This window comes from Cyprinodon tularosa, unplaced genomic scaffold, assembly GCF_016077235.1.
Source record: "Cyprinodon tularosa strain WSP-4 unplaced genomic scaffold, ASM1607723v1 ctg447, whole genome shotgun sequence".
Taxonomy (NCBI): Eukaryota; Metazoa; Chordata; class Actinopteri; order Cyprinodontiformes; family Cyprinodontidae; genus Cyprinodon; species Cyprinodon tularosa.
Genome location: NW_024039171.1, coordinates 221,879 through 240,038, shown reverse-complemented (window position 1 = coordinate 240,038; position 18,160 = coordinate 221,879). Strand labels below are relative to the sequence as shown.

Below are 18,160 nucleotides of genomic sequence, written 5' to 3'. Positions count from 1 at the left end.
CCCTCCATAAAATGGAGTTTCCCCCCAAAATAACTCAAGTAAAGCAACGATACTCAAAACAAAAATACTTAAGTAAAGTAAATTTACTTTGTTTCTTTCTACTGGGAGTAATTTCTTTCAGATCTGTGTGTTTATTTCTCCTCTGCTTGGGGTTACCTGGCCACCAAAGTCCCATGAATAATTTAGGAACTCGTTGCATGGATTAAAGCTGCAGCTTTTAACAGATTTTATGTCAGCTGGATGGTTTCTCCTTTTTTTTTTTTTGCTTCTTTTTAAGTTAATCAGGAGGTTTAATGATCTTTTAGGGGCATATTGTAGGTTTCTGATCTATTTTAAAATGACTTTCTTCAAATATGCTGTTTCTTAAGGATACGAATTATTTAAACCCAGAGAGATATTTTAAAATTGACATAGAAAAGTATTGAAAGTTTGAAATTCTTTGCCGGCTCACAAATTTTACCCGAGTAATTAGTTGTTTTGTATGAATTCTGATCTAAACTATTTCTCTGTTTTCCTGCTTTATATTTTTCTGCTCAACGAAGAGCATAAAAACTAGATCTGTTTCTGCAGGCGACTGTTTCATTAATTAGTGTTATTTATGGTGACCTCCTGAAGTTGCACTCACCAGTCAGTGTGCTGATCATCGATCACCAGCAGGATCTTGGGTTTGCGTATCACAGGCTTGGCAGGCTGCGTGGCTCCTGCTGGGGCCCCTTCAGCCGCTGTGTCTGCGGCCGCCTTAGCGTGTGCGGCGGCTGCGACGTTCTGGGCCATCTGTGCGCTCTTCACCACGCTGGAGAAGGAGCTGAGGAAGCTCCCTCCTGCTGAGGCCGGCACCGAGGCCGGGCCTGGAGCTGAACTCTGGGTCTGACTCGGGAGGGTGGGCGGCTGACGCCTTTCTGTGGCGGGGGAGGCGGGAGACGAAGTAGAGGAACCAGTGGGGGCCGGCCTCTGCAGATCCATCATGTAGCCGTTGGGAAGGTTGGCTACGAAGCTGCTGTCTGACAGGCGCCGGCGAAGGTAGTTCATGATAACGGGCTGGTGGGGCTTTAGGGGCCAGATGAGTCCTGGAAAAGGAAAGAAACATGGCGGCTCTGTTTAGATCCAGCTATGGTGGACAATGGCTTTTTTTTCTTTTTTTTAGAAAAATATATGGGCAGAAAGTCCCAAAAGGTGTTTCAACATTTTTTCTTTCCTTTCATACAGACATTTCAGAAGAAAACTAAAAGGGAAGCAGTATTTTATCTCAAAGGACGATGATTTAACACTCAAAAAACTAAAAGGATCAAACAGAAATACTGCAGTCGTTGGCGAAAGGCCTGAACGCAGAATAGAATTCAGATTAGTCAATCTGAAACCTAAAAAAAAAAAAAACACCAACTGAACCACTGAATGTTCTCCTGTATACTTCATGAGCCAAAAAACTAACATTTCAGGCTGTTTTGTTGTTAAAACTTCATTATCTTTCCTGCATTTTGGCTGAGTGAGCCGTTTCCTTTGTTCATTATTGCATCAGTATAGATTGCTTCTCCTGAAGGCCGAGCTCCACCAGCGACCTCCACCTGCCAGCTAACGAAGACCTCCTTTCATTCACCATCTGGCTGCCCTCAGAGGATTCCTGTTCCTCTGCTGCACATTCAACAGTTCAAGCACCAATCTGCTCATCTCAGCTGCAAAATAATTCAGTGACACAGAAGTGATAATGCAAAGCTGGATGAATTTCACAGCTTAGTTCTTTATAAAGCATGCAGAGCTAATTTAACAGGAAAAAAGCAGTTATATAACATGTTTGATGCAGAGCAGAATGAGAAGTAAAGTGAAGCAGGAATGCCTACCAGGGAGAACAGGAACCTCTGCATCTGATTGGCTCTAGAATAAAATGTGTTTAGTCTCAGAAGGAGTCCTCAGTGGTCATGGTTTCACTTACTTAACAGCGAAGGAACGACGACTTGAATGGAGGTCAAGTGTTAAATCATGATGACAAGTTGACAAGTGGTCAGATAATCACCATGAGGGATTATTATTATTATCTAACAGCCGGAAACAGAACCGTTCCTCTGGAAAAATCTGCAGAGAACCTTTTCCCTTAAGTTTTCCCTTAAGTGTGTGCGTCCCCCTAGTGGTCCGCTAATGCATTGCAAAGGGTACATTAGAATATTTTATTTCTTAGGTAGTAAAATAAAATAGGGCAGGGATCTATTCTGCTTTATGAGGAGATACCTAATAGATTAGGAAGCTTTTATCAACCAAACAGTAATTTATTCTTTGAGTTCACCTTCAGCTGTGACATCGATCTAAACCAAGCAGAGTCTGGATGTAGAAAACAGAAGGGATCCACTGTTTTTCACTCATGGAAAGACAAAGTGTCCAAAGAATTAGTCAAGGTGGGGAAACACTGCTCTACATAACTGGACAAATTCAGCTTATTGGACGAATTTTAGTCAAACCTGTATGGAACTAAATAAGAGCCACACAAGCTGAAAATACATAAATATATATTTGAAACTGTATTGACCTATTATCAAGAAAAGAATATGCTTTTGAATAAAAAAACAAAAACAAAAAAAAAAAACATATTATGTAAATTGAAGTTAGAAAAAAGCAATCCAGAAATAAGAATTTTAGGTTTTGAAAATCGCTTTGTGTTTCAAAGTTTAATTTCTATGGAAATAAAATGCAATAGATTTTCTTTTTTTATTTCCTTTTTAAATATTTTTTTTGTATTTACAGATTTTTAATTTAAACTTCAGTTTTTCAGATTTAGTTTTATGAATTACAATCTTTTCGATTTGCATTTTCCAGACCACATTTTCTTTACTTCTGGGTAGTTGAGTAGTGAAGACTCATTTCTATTGGTCTGCTGGACGGTAGAAACCATTTTATTGGTCAAAAGTACGGAGCTAAATTGTAGCCATAAAAAATGTAAAATCCATCTTTAAATAAATAAAAATAAAATCCATCTTTTTCCATTTTTTATACAGTTTTGAAAAAGCTCCAGGGAGCCGCAAAGGGGGGGGGGGGGGGGGGGGGGGGGGGCATTCAAGGGCCGTGGGCTGCCGGCCCCTGGTCCAGTATGACCTATAAAACTGTTGTAAATGCAGACAGCATCCATATTGTGGCAGTAATATGGGAAGGGAACGTCCAGCCATCTTCCTCCGCTTATCTCTTCCGGGTCACAGGGCTAGCCAGACAAAGAGCAGCCTACAGACCTCATATGATGAGTAAAACCAATGGATCTAGTGTTCCCTCACCCGGACACGGGTCACCGGGGCCCCACTCTGGAGCCAGGCCTGGAGGTGGGGCACGCTGGCGAGTGCCTGGTGGCCAGGATTTTACCCATGGAGCCCGGCCAGGCACAGCCCAAAGAGGAAACATGGGTCCCCCTTCCAATGGGCTTGACACCTATAGGATGGGCCAAAGGGGTCGGGTGCAATGTGTGATGTGTGGCCGTTGAGGGCGGGGACCTTGGCGTTCTGATCCTCAGCTAAAGAAGAAGAAGAAGACGCTGCTACCCCCGCTGTACTGTAGGGGTGGGTATTGCCAAAGAAGTCCCGATTCGATTCGAATCACGATTCACAGGCCACGATGCGATTCTATCACGATGCATCACGATACTTGAATTATTGCGATGCATTGCAATATTTTCTCCTCCATGTTTTGTTTTTGAACGACTCGGCGCAGTATCCTGCGGCCGGAAATGCTTGTGACACAAGGCAGCGTGCGTCAACACATCCGCATCGACATCTACTGAACTGGAAGTTGTATTACACTTGTTTTTGGCTGATGTTCATGCAATTTTATTTATGCATTTTTTTAAATTAATAATCGATTCTTGGTGTCAAGAATCGATGCAGTAGATCACGAAAATTAGAATCACGATGCATCATTATGACGATTATTTTGCACACCCCTACTGTACTGGGATGTTATTTTGTTTCCTCTCCTCCATTCTTATCTCCTTCTTTCCCTTTGCAGCATGTCTACCATTTTATTATTTTCTTTTTGCTCCTCTATCCATTGCACTTGAAGCGATACCAAATAAAGTCAGATAAAACCTTTAATACACATAAATCATCAAGCAGAACTTCATAGCTTTAGCCGTCATGCTCCACTTGTGAAAATAAGCGTTTAAAACGACACCTATGGAGGAGTCTCGTCTATTCTGTCAGTTCGCTCTAGAGTCTTTCCAGTTAGTCCTCACTCTACAGCGAGCTGACAGAATGACAAAGACTGCTGGAGAGGCATCTTCTGCCGTAACATGGATGACTGAGAATTTGCACAGGTCTATTGGGTTTGCACTTAATAAAAGTGCTGTACTGTTGGACCAAACATGTTAAAACCTTTATAAGAACACATGTGGACATGGATGCATTTCATCTTAGTACAGTAGCAGCCTTTCAAAATTTCCCCGTTTTCCTTGGCTGGTCGTTGGCTGGTCCCCTACTATTCCTTTTTTAAAGATCCATCTTTGCAGTAAAATATTCTGTTTCATGTTTCAATTCAGATGATCACACCTCGTCCAACAACCTAAGCCAATATGGGGAGGATCACTGGAGAGTTGCTAAACCATCGGCAGCAAACCGGGTGGGCAGTAATCATAGGCTTTCCTCTCTAATGACGGGGAAGAGCAGGATAATGCCACAGTAGACACCCAGGCCCCTTCTGCTATATTCCACATATCTTGTAAGTGAAGAAGACAAGCAGCTCTTTGCCGCTCCGCTCCTTTCTTTTCTCACATCCTGCCTGTGAATCCGTTAAATGTAGCACATAATCCCAATGCTTTCCCTGTGAATTTGAACATCTTTGCTGCACAGTCGTTGATTAGTCGGCAAGAAAACACAAAGTCATCTCCCTACGTCTGCGGCTCCTGTCGTACGATTTAATGAACTACTTCTATTCTTAGTTACTTTTCTTAAAGGTGTTTTCCAACAAACCTAACGAGCACCTTATTTCTGTTCATATCTTGACTCAATGGAGGTAATCTTGGAATGACTTCACCTCTTTGGGGAACAGAGCTTTGTATAACAATCTAATATGATAAAAACCTTCAGCTTTCAGGCTCTCATCTCACATTACAGGAACAGAAAAGCTTCATTTAAGCCCAAAATATTAAAATAAGACAGGAACAATCACAGAGGAGACTGGTTTTATTGCTCCTGACATCCCGAGCTGACGGAGCCGGTTAGAGCGAAGGGTCGCCGCGACGACGGCGGGTCAGAAACGGCTAAAAACTGGAGAGAAATGGGAAGACGGCAGAGGCTAATCCACAAGAAACGAGGAGGTGGTAGAAGCCTGGCCCTAAGCATTATGGGAGATTATTAATACATATGTGGGGACGGCTGCCAGATGGATTATCACTGCGCTTTCTATTTTAGAGAGTAACAGCAAAACCTTCTGAGACTCAGTGTTTCTGTAATTATGCTGCATTTAAAGCAGATTGTTAAACCGTAAAATAAAAAGACTCATTTTCTCATCAGATCACAGACGATCCAACCTTTTCCTGTTTTTTTACTGAAAACTAATGAAAGAAAACTTTCCCACTTCAATTTCAGAAGTTTATATAGACTAATAAATTGGGAAAACTTATTAATTACTTCAAAGCCAATTAAAGCTCTGATTGGTTGATAAAAGAAACTGAGGTTCAGAGTCAAGCAGAGCCCAGAATCCGCCCCTCCATCTACCAACCGATTGGCAAGAAAATATATCTTTGTTTTACCAGAAAGACATTTATTAATAAATAAATTGGAATGATATCTAAGGTAAATAAAATATTTTCTATTTAATATTTGATCCAATTTGGCCTTGAAATATTAATGAATAATCTTCTGTCAAGGTTCTCCCCTTTTGGGTTAGTACGGACTCGTGTCCTCGCCAAGTCTGTTCTTGACTAGAACGCAGGAAAGTCTGGACTCGGGGAGAACAGGAGCACGCAGATGCGAAGTGATGACATCACCACATTCAAAGCTCGTCTGGAGCTGCATTTCCCCTCCTATTATTAATAATCTCTAGATAATAATAAATTATTTTTTCATTTATTGGGGGAATAATAATGAACACAGTCAGATAAACACAAATCAAATGAACATTTTGCGAAAAAAAAAAAAAAATCTCCATCAGAGCCAGCGGTACTTCACACACAACTATGCAGAGAGACAGGCTAACATTAGCGCCGTCCGCTGCAGATGGGCTAACATTAACCCTGGCCGCTGCAGACGGACTGTTGCAGATGGGCTAACATTAGCCCTGGCCGCTGCAGATGGGCCAACATTAGCCCTGGCCGCTGCAGATGGGCTAACATTAGCCCTGGCCGCTGCAGACGGGCTATTGCAGATGGGCTAACATTAGCCCTGGCCGCTGCAGATGGGCTAACATTAGCCCTGGCCGCTGCAGATGGGCCAACATTAGCGCCGTCCGCTGCAGATGGGCTAACATTAACCCTGGCCGCTGCAGACGGGCTATTGCAGATGGGCTAACATTAGCCCTGGCCGCTGCAGATGGGCTAACATTAGCCCTGGCCGCTGCAGATGGGCTAACATTAGCCCTGGCCGCTGCAGATGGGCCAACATTAGCGCCGTCCGCTGCAGATGGGCTAACATTAACCCTGGCCGCTGCAGACGGGCTATTGCAGATGGGCTAACATTAGCCCTGGCCGCTGCAGATGGGCTAACATTAGCCCTGGCCGCTGCAGATGGGCTAACATTAGCCCTGGCCGCTGCAGATGGGCCAACATTAGCCCTGGCCGCTGCAGATGGGCCAACATTAGCCCTGGCCGCTGCAGATGGGCCAACATTAGCCCTGGCCGCTGCAGATGGGCCAACATTAGCCCTGGCCGCTGCAGATGGGCTAACATTAGCCCTGGCCGCTGCAGATGGGCTAACATTAGCCCTGGCCGCTGCAGATGGGCCAACATTAGCCCTGGCCGCTGCAGATGGGCCAACATTAACCCTGGCCGCTGCAGACGGGCTATTGCAGATGGGCTAACATTAGCCCTGGCCGCTGCAGATGGGCCAACATAAGCCCTGGCCGCTGCAGATGGGCCAACATTAGCCCTAGCCGCTGCAGATGGGCCAACATTAGCCCTGGCCGCTGCAGATGGGCTAACATTAGCGCCGTCCGCTGCAGATGGGCTAACATTAGCCCTGGCCGCTGCAGACGGGCTATTGCAGATGGGCTAACATTAGCCCTGGCCGCTGCAGATGGGCCAACATTAGCCCTGGCTGCTGCAGATGGGCTAACATTAGCCCTGGTCGCTGCAGATGGGCTAACATTAGCCCCGGCCGCTGCAGATGGGCTAACATTAGCCCGGCCACTGCAGAAGAGCTAACATTAGCCCCGGCCGCTGCAGACGGGCTAACATTAGCCCCGGCCGCTGCAGATGGGCTAACATTAGCCCCGGCCGCTGTAGAAGGGCTAACATTAGCCCCGGCCGCTGCAGACGGGCTAACATTAGCCCCGGCCGCTGCAGACGGGCTAACATTAGCCCCGGCCGCTGCAGACGGGCTAACATTAGCCCTGGCCGCTGCAGACGGGCTAACATTAGCCCTGGCCGCTGCAGACAGGCTAACATTAGCCCTGGCCGCTGCAGATGGCTAACATTAGCCCCGGCCACTGCAGACAGGCTAACATTAGCCCTGGCCGCTGCAGATGGCCCAACATTAGCCCTGGCCGCTGCAGATGGGCTAACATTAGCCCTGGCCGCTGCAGATGGGCTAACATTAGCCCCGGCCACTGCAGAAGGGCTAACATTAGCCCTGGGCACTGCAGATGGGCTAACATTAGCCCGGCCGCTGCAGACGGGCTAACATTAGCCCCAGCCGCTGCAGACGGGCTAACATTAGCCCCAGCCGCTGCAGACGGGCTAACATTAGCCCCAGCCGCTGCAGACGGGCTAACATTAGCCCCGGCCGCTGCAGACGGGCTAACATTAGCCTGTTTCAGCAATTGTTGTTGATTGCAGATGTGTCTAGTAGTTCCCATTGATTTAGCTTGTAAAGCGGGGAGAATGGCGCTAGGCTTACCGCACCGTGACGTCACTGCTGGAAGATGGCAGGAGGGAGGGGCTACTATATTTGGGCAAATTATTTTAATTTTTTTAACTAATTAACGCTGAATTCACGTTCTGCTAACGTATTAGTTTTAGGTATAAATAATGATCCATTGATTATTCCTGCTGACCGACTTTTCTTTTAAAACATTTAGTGTAGATTTTAAATCAATGCTGCCACTAAAAGTGATTATATTAAGTAAAAAATTATGTTTAAAACCTTTTTTCAGGCTGTAAATTAGTAAACAACTGAACATCAGGCTTTAGTTCCTGCCTCATGTGGCTGCTGCTGCGTTTGATTAAAAGTCCATCTCCAGCAGACGAGGCGCTGCCGTTCTGCAGCTCCTCAGCAGCGCAGGGTTTCCTACGTTTCCAGTTCCCCTGAAAGGCCAGTAGCGTCTCACAGTAACACACTGCCCTTACATCACCACAGCCATGTCCACAATATGACTCATCATTGTTTCACTGCTTTGATCCAACTACCACTGAGATTTAACAAAGACGCTGCAGACGAGCAAAGAAGCAGATACTATCATCCACGCTCAGCTGTGTCTCCAGTAAACTGACTTCTATTCTCCATGCAAGGCTCATTGATCACTCAATAAAACAATAAGAAGTGTTTCCATCTAAGAAGGCAAAATGAATATGAACCATTTGATGATGTTATTCTGCTTTAAAAGATGCAGGATATGCAATGTTTTAAATAAAACATCTGTAATTGTACTTCTATGCAATCACTGCTGTTAAAGCAAGTATCAGATAAAACAGGTCAGATGTAGAGCAGCTTAGCTATTTAGTCTATTTCTATGATAAATTAAGGGTTAATCCAATAAATTCCTCTCCATACGATAACTCTGACGGCCAAAGGTCCAAAGGCAAACCCCAGTGGGAGTAACCGGTTCGATCCCCACAGACTGACACTCTGGGTCCCTGAGCAAGACCCTTAACCCCACTCTGCTCCCCAGGCGCCGCACAATGGCAGCCCACTGCTCCCCAAGGGGAGGGTTTAAATGCAGAGAGGGAATTTTGTTGCCTTGTTCTTCTGACAAAGTGACAACACTGGAAAAATTATCTAGAAATAAGTAAAAATTTCTTAAATTAAGTGTATTCACCCTTAATTTGAGTAGGTAAATGAAATTATTTGCCAATGGAATTAGTATTTTTACTCTTAGAATAAGATATTTAGATAAAATGCACTTGAAATAAGACAATATAATTGTGTTTTCTTACTTTAAATGTAAATTGTCTTGTTCCAATGGCAAAATGTCTCTTTAACCTTCTCAATTTAAGAACAAATGACTTCTATAGATTTTGATTTTTTCCGGTGAATAAAGTTGGAATTCTGTTCTATTCTATTAAATGTTCCCCAAAAACACTGAACCCAAGCATGAGAATAAATTAATCGGCATGTGATTACTTTTAAAAGGCAAAGACCTCCAAGTCAGTCTTGTTATGAAGTCAAAGCAATAAATTAGATCAGGGGTCATCAACGTTTTCGAGGCTAAGGACCCCAAACTGATGGCGAGATGGAGCAGGGACCCCCTAATTATATATATTCTATAAAATAGTGTTCTATCAAACTGGTCCTATAGTCACTCTATTACAGATGGAGTAATGTAACTAAAGTAATCCCTCCCCGGGATTTTAAAGTATTTCTGATTCCTGGTTGATGGGACAGGTGTTGTGAGTGAAACGGTGTCCAGATTGAAAGAGCTCCTGTGTGTCTCTGAATGTGAGCATTGATGACTGACAGACATCTTCTGCCTCCATTTATCTGTTTACTACAGTCTGTTGAAGTCATGTTAATGTGGATTTAAAGACATTTCAGTTAGTGGAAAAAACAGCAGGTGGGAATATAAAAAAAGTTTAATCAACCAAAACTTTCACAACCCCCATGCAGTACCTCTGTAGCCCCCTAGGGGCTGCTGACCTCATGTTGAAGACCTCAAAATTACAGCAAAAACTAAATTTTAGTTTTAGACATAAAGCTCAACCAATGTAGAGACTTTATCAAGCATTAATGTTATAGTTAGAGGAGATATACGGTGGCTGAGAAGTGCAAAACACATTTACAATACAAAAACACATTAACAAATAAAAAACAAAATAAAATTTGAAGAAACAAAATTATATTTTATGAAACAAATGTATTTTTGAAAAAAAAGTTAAAATTTTTAAAAACAAATTTACATTTTAGGAAACAAATTCACATTTTAAATAAGTTAGATTTTAGGTGAGAGAAAGTTTCATTTTAGAGAAAAAAAAAAAACATTATAGGGAAACAAATTTACATCTAAAAAAAACTGACCGTTCGGAAACACTTGTACAAGTGCAAAGACAAAACTGCAAGTGGCAAAACACAGTTACATAGCCAAAAACAAATTAACAAAAGACGGCTACACGGATAGGGAATGTCCCAGTGGCCGGATGTGACGTCACCATTACCCTGACTTGTAGTACAAACAGCTCAATCTGTAGTCCTCCTGCTTCACGTGAAAAGACAGCGGCGATTTTATTATTGTGGAGCAAATTTCAGCCAATTTACACCATTTTGTTCTTCGTGCGGACGGTCTCTGGAACTTTTACGGGACACGGACCAGGTGGCAGGACCACCGGAACTGCTGCAACGCAGCCACTGCCACGAATTGAGCTCGGCCCTGCTGCTTGGTCCTGCCACCTGGTCCGTGTCCCGTAAAAGTTCCAGAGACCACAATAAGGGCAAAACATTGTTCGGTTAGCGTAAACTTAAGAAAAACAGCTTCAGTGCAATTCTTTCCATCTAAAATCGCTGCTGACTTTTCACGTGAAGCAGGAGGACTACAGATTGAGCTGTTTGTACTACAAGTCAGGGTAATGGTGACGTCACATCCGGCCACTGGGACATTCCCTATCCGTGTAGCCGTCTTTTGTTCATTTGTTTTTGGCTATGTAACTGTGTTTTGCCACTTGCAGTTTTGTCTTTGCACTTGTACAAGTGTTTCCGAACGGTCAGTTTTTTTTAGATGTAAATTTGTTTCCCTATAATGTTTTTTTTTTTTCTCTAAAATGAAACTTTCTCTCACCTAAAATCTAACTTATTTAAAATGTGAATTTGTTTCCTAAAATGTAAATTTGTTTTTAAAAATTTTAACTTTTTTTTCAAAAATACATTTGTTTCATAAAATATAATTTTGTTTCTTCAAATGTTATTTTGTTTTTTATTTGTTAATGTGTTTTTGTATTGTAAATGTGTTTTGCACTTCTCAGCCACCGTAGATATAAGTGGGAGCCATCAAACCAACAAAGGTAACGGGAAAAAAATATTGTAAAGTTTATTAAATATTGTTAAAACACTTTACAGTATTTTATTGTTTATCTTTTAACTCTTCACTATTATGTTATTCTTATACATTGTTCTAAGGTCCACATTTGTGTGACCATTTTTTTTATTTTTTTATAATCTTTTTGCTGCTTTAAAAAGCAGAACTTCCCCACTGAGGGACAATAAAGGGATTTTCTATTGACAGCTTTCCAGAAGCATCCTTAGACTTCTATCTAAACGGGACATCTTTATTACAGTTTCCTAATTATCTATACGCTTTAATTTGCTTAAACCTTTAGAGCCTGAACCCTGAAATCAGACACAAATTTCTAATTTTTGAAATTAAGAATCGTCATTTAACTTTCTGACAAATGAGATTAAAAAAAAAAAAACATTTTGTTTAAGGTTAATTAGATCATTTATTTGGATCCATTTTGTTGCAGGTATTTCTGTATAATATTTTATAAATTTTCTGTTCCCTGCATGTGTCTGATTGTGTAGCTCAGGGTTTCAAGAACAAAAAGAGTTAATTTTACTATTGGATGAGGAGAACAGAGAGAAGAGAGAGAAGAGCAGCAGATCAGCCACTAAACCTAAAGTTTCCTCTAAATAAATCAAATAAATGCCGTTTTCTGCTTTGCTTGTCGTTATTTGGCAAAAGCTGATGCATTGCTGACTGATGGAGGCAGTAGTTGGAAAAAGGCCCTGAGCAAATTTAACAAACGGTGGAATGTATCCTTCTGGGCCAGACGGCTCTCTGGGTGCTGGGCCCCCCTAAACCTGTGATCCTGGATCCGCCCCTGTGTGGACGCCTGCTGTTTCTTCTAATGATCCGTGGAAAACGTGGAACACGCTCGCCTGGGAGGAGTCTATGAGAAGACAGGCTGTTAGAAGCGCACTAAAAAAGAAGCGTGACGTGCCGCTAACTGCCTTTATTTAAACAGAAGCATAAAACAAACAGGTTGACAGGAAATCATAGAACAACGTTAAACGTTCAAAGCTCACATTTCTGGAAATTCACGCTCTGCTTTCAGCTAAACGACAGAGAAATGTTCTAAACTGTGATTCTTTGGGGACTGCAGCTCTGCGACGCCACAGAGCGTATCCTGCAGCACCGAGAGGGGCTGTGAGGCGAGGTGTCACGGTGGGCTCCACCCACAATGACCTCCCAGCGTTTCTCACAGCAGACGCCACATCAGTTAACACAATAAAAAGCAGAATGCACTTCTTCCTGCCTCTGGGCAGAGAACTACTGCAGCAGCAGAGGTTCATTAAACACCTAAAATAACTCTGATGAAGAGCGAGAGCGTCTCACCGCTCTGGAAACATCCGCCGCCAGAATAACGGAGCCTGATTGGAGGATTTAGGAGAGATAAACTTCATATAATAATGGCTTTACATTTCAAAATGATCTACTTAAATAAAATTAATACTCTATCCTCCTCTGGTAGCTCATCTGAACACAGCAGAGAAACATTGATTTATATTTTTGCATCACTGTTAATTTTTTATTACTTATGTTGATAGTTTACATTTTGTTCCATTATTGTTGAAAACAAAAACAGTTTTTTAAAAGTAGATTTGAAGACAGAACACCCTGGAAGTGACACTTCACTATCAAAATTATTATTTTTATACATTTTATATTTAAAATTTTTGTTTTTTCAAACTTTATATTTTCAAATTTGATAGTGTTTACACTTTTAAATGTTCAGTTTTTACACATTACTTTTTTTTTCAAAAGGAAATTTAAATAAAGAAATCTGAAAAACTGAACAGTTGAATTGAAAATATGCAAAAAAATGTTTAAAGACAAAATAAAATAAAAGAGAAAATGATAGAATAAGAAAAAAAGTTTAATTTCTAGTAAAAAGAAAATTTGAAAAAATTTAATTAAAAAAATAAAAGAAAAAAATGTATAAAATAAAAGTTAAATATCTGGATTGTGTTTCTTTTTTCTTTTTTTTTCCATTGAAAAAAATCTGTTCTTTGCAACAATAATGGATCAAACTGCACTCCATACACATGGAACACAGGACTGACTACAGAGATCCTGATTGGAATCACCAGCTGCAAACATTTTTCTCAGCTTTTCTCTGAAAGCTTCCCCTTAAAGTAAGATACTGACTGCGCACAAACGCTCAACAGAAACCCCGGAAAGAGAAACAACAAAAAGAGGAACTGTCCCTTTAAACTACTGGATTTCAGCCCAGTGGAAATTAACCGCAAACCTGAGAGTAAATAAAATAAAATGATTATTTAAGAAAATATGAATTTAAGACATAAAGAAGTGACTTTAAAAGCTGCAGCGGTGTTGGTGCTGAAGCTGCGGGGCTGCAGGCTGATTCCTGACACCCAGCATGTTTCCATCTCCAAACAAAACACGAAGGCTGCAGACAAAAGGCGCGAGGCGGAGCCCCGATGCGCAAATTACGCACGATTTACCTGAGCGGCTGCTGGAGATTACGAGCAGGTGTTGGATTCTGCCCCTTCTTCTTCTTCTTCTTCTTGCTCGGATGATGATGATGAGGATGATGCTTCTTCTTCTGCTCTCCTCCTCCTGTGGTCCTCCTCAGCTTCCTCCCCCCCTCACCCCTCCCCTCTCTGTGAACGTGGCGCGTGCGCTGGATTCATTACTGCAGTCACTGCCTGCAGCTGATTGGCTGACGGCTTCATTAAGAAATTCAAAATATATTTTGTCACCTTAAAACCATAAAATCTCAATATTTTTGGAGGATTTTTATGTAATAAGGAAAAATAACTTTAAAATCTGAGCTGAGTCATGTTCTGTATCCTCTATATCTATATTCTGCAGAAACACATTTGAGAGTAGATCAGTTTATGTCCAAATCAGACAGATTCTTCTTCTTTCTATTTGTTAGAAATCATATATCTGTACTTTGACTAGGCCATTCTCTGCCATGAATCTCTATCTCTCTTCCTTCTTACCTACATCATCATGCTATATATATTCTAAAAAAAAATTGAGACACAAGCAGTGAACAGAAAATCTGTAATAAACTGTCTGATGAACCACAAATGATTTGATTCGATTCTTTTTCTCATAACTGTCATATCTAATAAAAATAAATAAATATTTTTTTTGAGATATTTTTCTTTATAGTTTAGGCTTTAAAGGGCTAAGATTTTACTGAATAGATCTGATTTATTTTAGTAACTTCTTTAAATAAAATAGATTAGCTGCAGAGTTACTTTATTGATCCCAAAAAAAATACAAATAAATTCTGTTAAATCTGCTTCCAACAAATTAAAACAATAAAAATTACAATATTGTGTCCAACCAGTAGATAAAAAGAAAAAAAAACATCTTTTATCAAAATGTATTTTAATCTGACAACCAATATTTAATCTCATTATGTATTAGATTAAATGCATTAATCTCACATATTGAATATGATTTTATAAAAATGATTATTACCTCTTAGTGAAGCTCGGTGGTGAATATATTGTACGAAACAGCTGGACAGTATGGAGTAAAAATTGTTCCATTATTCTTGCAAGCATAAAACACATATGTAAATGGTGATTTGAGGAAAAATACGATCCAGAAATGAACTTTTAATCAAAAAAGGGTTTTAAATGGAACTTTGCATTTTTGTCAGATTTTTCATTAAAAAAAAATCAAGATTCTTTCCTTTTTCAAAATACTATTTTTAAGATTGAGTTTCACTGATTTCATTCTTTTCCAATTGCATTTCACAGATCAAATTATCTTTACTTCCAACCCAATTCCAGCCGTTGTTATAACGTCCAGCAGACCAATAGAAATGCGTATTTGCTTCTGACTCCAGAGGAAAGCCCCGCCCCCAGAGGTGAAGAGAATGGGCTCCCTACAATGCAATTTTAAAGGAATGTAGTTTGAAAAGCTAAATAACAGAAATAAAAAAAACTAAAATTGTGAAAATATTCTCTAAAAGCTGCATTTGAAAAAGCAAAATTAAAAAAAGTGAAATAATAATAATATAAAAAAACTGATAAAAAAGCAAGTGAAAACCTTTTTTGAGTAAAATATTTAAATATAGTTTAAATTCTGGTTAATTGGGTTTTTTTCAGTTTGTTAAATATTTTCTTATCTTGCAACAAATAATGGAAAAAAGTTCACTCCATAGATTATGTTAATATCTGTAAACTGAGCCAAAAGGAGAGTAATCATCACGGACGCCTCATGATTAGGAGGTTAGGAGAGCGACTGAGGAATGTCTAATTATGACTAAAGTATTAGAAATAAAAACCTGGATTTAAGGATGTTGAATGAAGGATTTCAGCCTTTTTACTTTTCTGTTGCCCTTTAGATGGTGACATTTTTATTTCCATAGTTTTAGTTGCTTTATCTGTGTTGCTCTGTTTGCCTTCAATGTTGGCATTGAGAGTTTTACCGTAGTGAGCAAATAGAGCTAATTTTAAACCTTTTCAGTTCTTTCTTTTGTAGATGGCTTTTGGACGAAAAGTTTGAACTGTTAGGCAGTGAGATAGGGAAGAGTCTAGAAATATAGATTTTCCATAAAGCTTTTTATTCCATGCTGACGAGCAGAAAAGGCCAAAATCATCTTCAATCAAACTTCATTCTCATTGAGTGAAGCTATTATCCTCCAGAGTCAGAGGCCCTCCATCTTGGTCTGCAGCCAAACGCCTGTGACTCAGTAGAATCAACGGCGAGGCTGCGAAGGAAAGCGACTCCTATTTAATCAACCTGCTAACGCTAAGCTGAGGGACGGAAAGCTGGAGTCAGGCAGAGGAGATCTTCTCAGCCCCCCAGGGAAAGATCAGCCGGGGGAACCACACAGCAAAAGCCACGTCGAGCACAAGACAGGAAGTCGCTGCTTAGGCTGCTTAATGTCAGTGGATATTTACTGCTGCCGGGTGGGCTGGTACGTCCTGCAGGGCACAGCTGCACTTCCTGTAGGGAAAGCTCCGTCTTAATGGGCTGCTGAGGCATAATGAAGCAGAACAGGTGGATAAATGGATGCAGTGGACACAGCAGCCACATCTATTTCCCCTCTGGGAACTGTCAGTTTGTAATATCATCTACCAACACAACCATTAGTCATTCTTTATATGAATGAGTCAGCAGGGAGTAAGTAGCATCCAATAAACTCAATTACAGCCCAAAGGGAAAGTATGCGCTCCCTTTTCTATCTCCTATCTAAAACTAAACGATTTAATGCAAAAGGAAAAACTTCAGTTTACTGAATTTTAGGCAATTTAATTAAATCCAACACTTCTGGTTTTCTAGACGTTGATAAAAATCTTCAATTTGGTCGCTATTAATTTATAATCCCACTGAAAATATTAATAAAACCCAGTGAAATCTGAGGATGTGATGCTAAAAAGGTCCAGCGTGTTTAAACGTCTGCTGGTTCTGGTTCCTCTCGTTTTACACTTGATGTTAAAGGAATAGTACACCCAAAACATGATTAGCCTTCATTTTCTACTCACCCCCATGCTGAACAACACTCTGGAGTACTTTTTTGATATCTCAAATGCATCTGGAGATCTGGGAGGCTTCTTGCTGTCTGCTGACATTCAAATAATGGAGGTCTATGGCGCCCGAGGCAGAAAGGTCCATAAAAGTCCACAAAAAACGTGTCAATATTCCTCCATACTGCTCGTCCAATGTATTCCAAGTGTCCTGAGTGGGTAGCATCCAGAATTTACTCGAAACGAAGTCATTTAGAATGTTTTTAGAGCATAAACAGTAGTGTATAGGATTTCCTAAAAGCGCGTTCACGAGTCTACGGAAACCGCGGCAGACCAAACCAGATGAAAGTGCGCATTCAGCGTCTGCTCTGCCGATAATGCAAGCGTAGAAGAAATGTGCTGTTTACCTGTGCAAAGAAAGAAACTACGAAAGAAAAATGTCTGAGGACTTCAGTGTTGAGGAAGAGCATGAGTTCTTTGCCGAGCTGAATGCGCACTTTCATCTGGTTTGGTCTGCCGCGGTTTCCGTAGACTCGTGAACGCGCTTTTAGGAAATCCTATACACTACTGTTTATGCTCTAAAAACATTCTAAATGACTTCGTTTCGAGTAAATTATGGACGCTACCCACTCAGGACACTTGGAATACATTGGACGAGCAGTATGGAGGAATATTGACACGTTTTTTGTGGACTTTTATGGACCTTTCTGCCTCGGGCGCCATAGACCTCCATTATTTGAATGTCAGCAGACAGCAAGAAGCCTCCCAGATCTCCAGATGCATTTGAGATATCAAAAAAGTACTCCAGAGTGTTGTTCAGCATGGGGGTGAGTAGAAAATGAAGGCTAATCATGTTTTGGGTGTACTATTCCTTTAAAGATAAAACTCAGAAACAGGATTATGGTGGAATCAACTTTATTGGAAACATGAATTAGTTAAAACCAAACAACCAGTTTAAAAAGAAATCCTTCAATCACTTCATTTTATATGATCAAAATGTAAAAGAGACAAAAAAAAAAGAGAAAAATCAAGAATTTATTTTCTTCCGGTGTGCTTATGTGTATAACGTGTCTTAAAAAAAAAACGTTTGCATAAAGCGTGTATTGGACGACTTCTGGAAACGTTTTATTTCAAAATGAACCGAATAACTTTAATTTGGAAATAATTTCTTAAGCAACCTTCAAAGCTGAAAAACAGAAAAAGATCCCAAACATTAACGCTGAACTTAACGTAAAGATACAGAAAAAAGATAAATTTTTTATTTATTTATTTTTTGCTAAGTTTAAGTGTGCAGAAAAGAAAACAGACCAATGTGGAGCAGATCCTGTGCAATGATCTGTTCTGTCACAGGAAGACAGAAAAAAAGGAGCATCTAA

General features: G+C 40.7%; 1 protein-coding gene across 1 annotated transcript in view; it reads right to left on the bottom strand.

Moving 5' to 3' along the window:
* LOC119793251 (synapsin-3-like) overlaps positions 1-13,928 on the bottom strand; it is a 152,415-nt gene extending 138,487 nt beyond the window's left edge. The window contains exons 1-2 of the mRNA XM_038300325.1: positions 13,791-13,928; positions 626-1,067 (exon numbers count right to left, since the gene is read on the bottom strand). Coding sequence (XP_038156253.1) covers positions 626-1,029 — 404 coding nt within the window. The 5' untranslated portion in view covers positions 1,030-1,067; positions 13,791-13,928. The remainder of the gene's footprint in view (positions 1-625; positions 1,068-13,790) is intronic.
* Between the last annotated feature and the right edge of the window lie 4,232 nt (positions 13,929-18,160).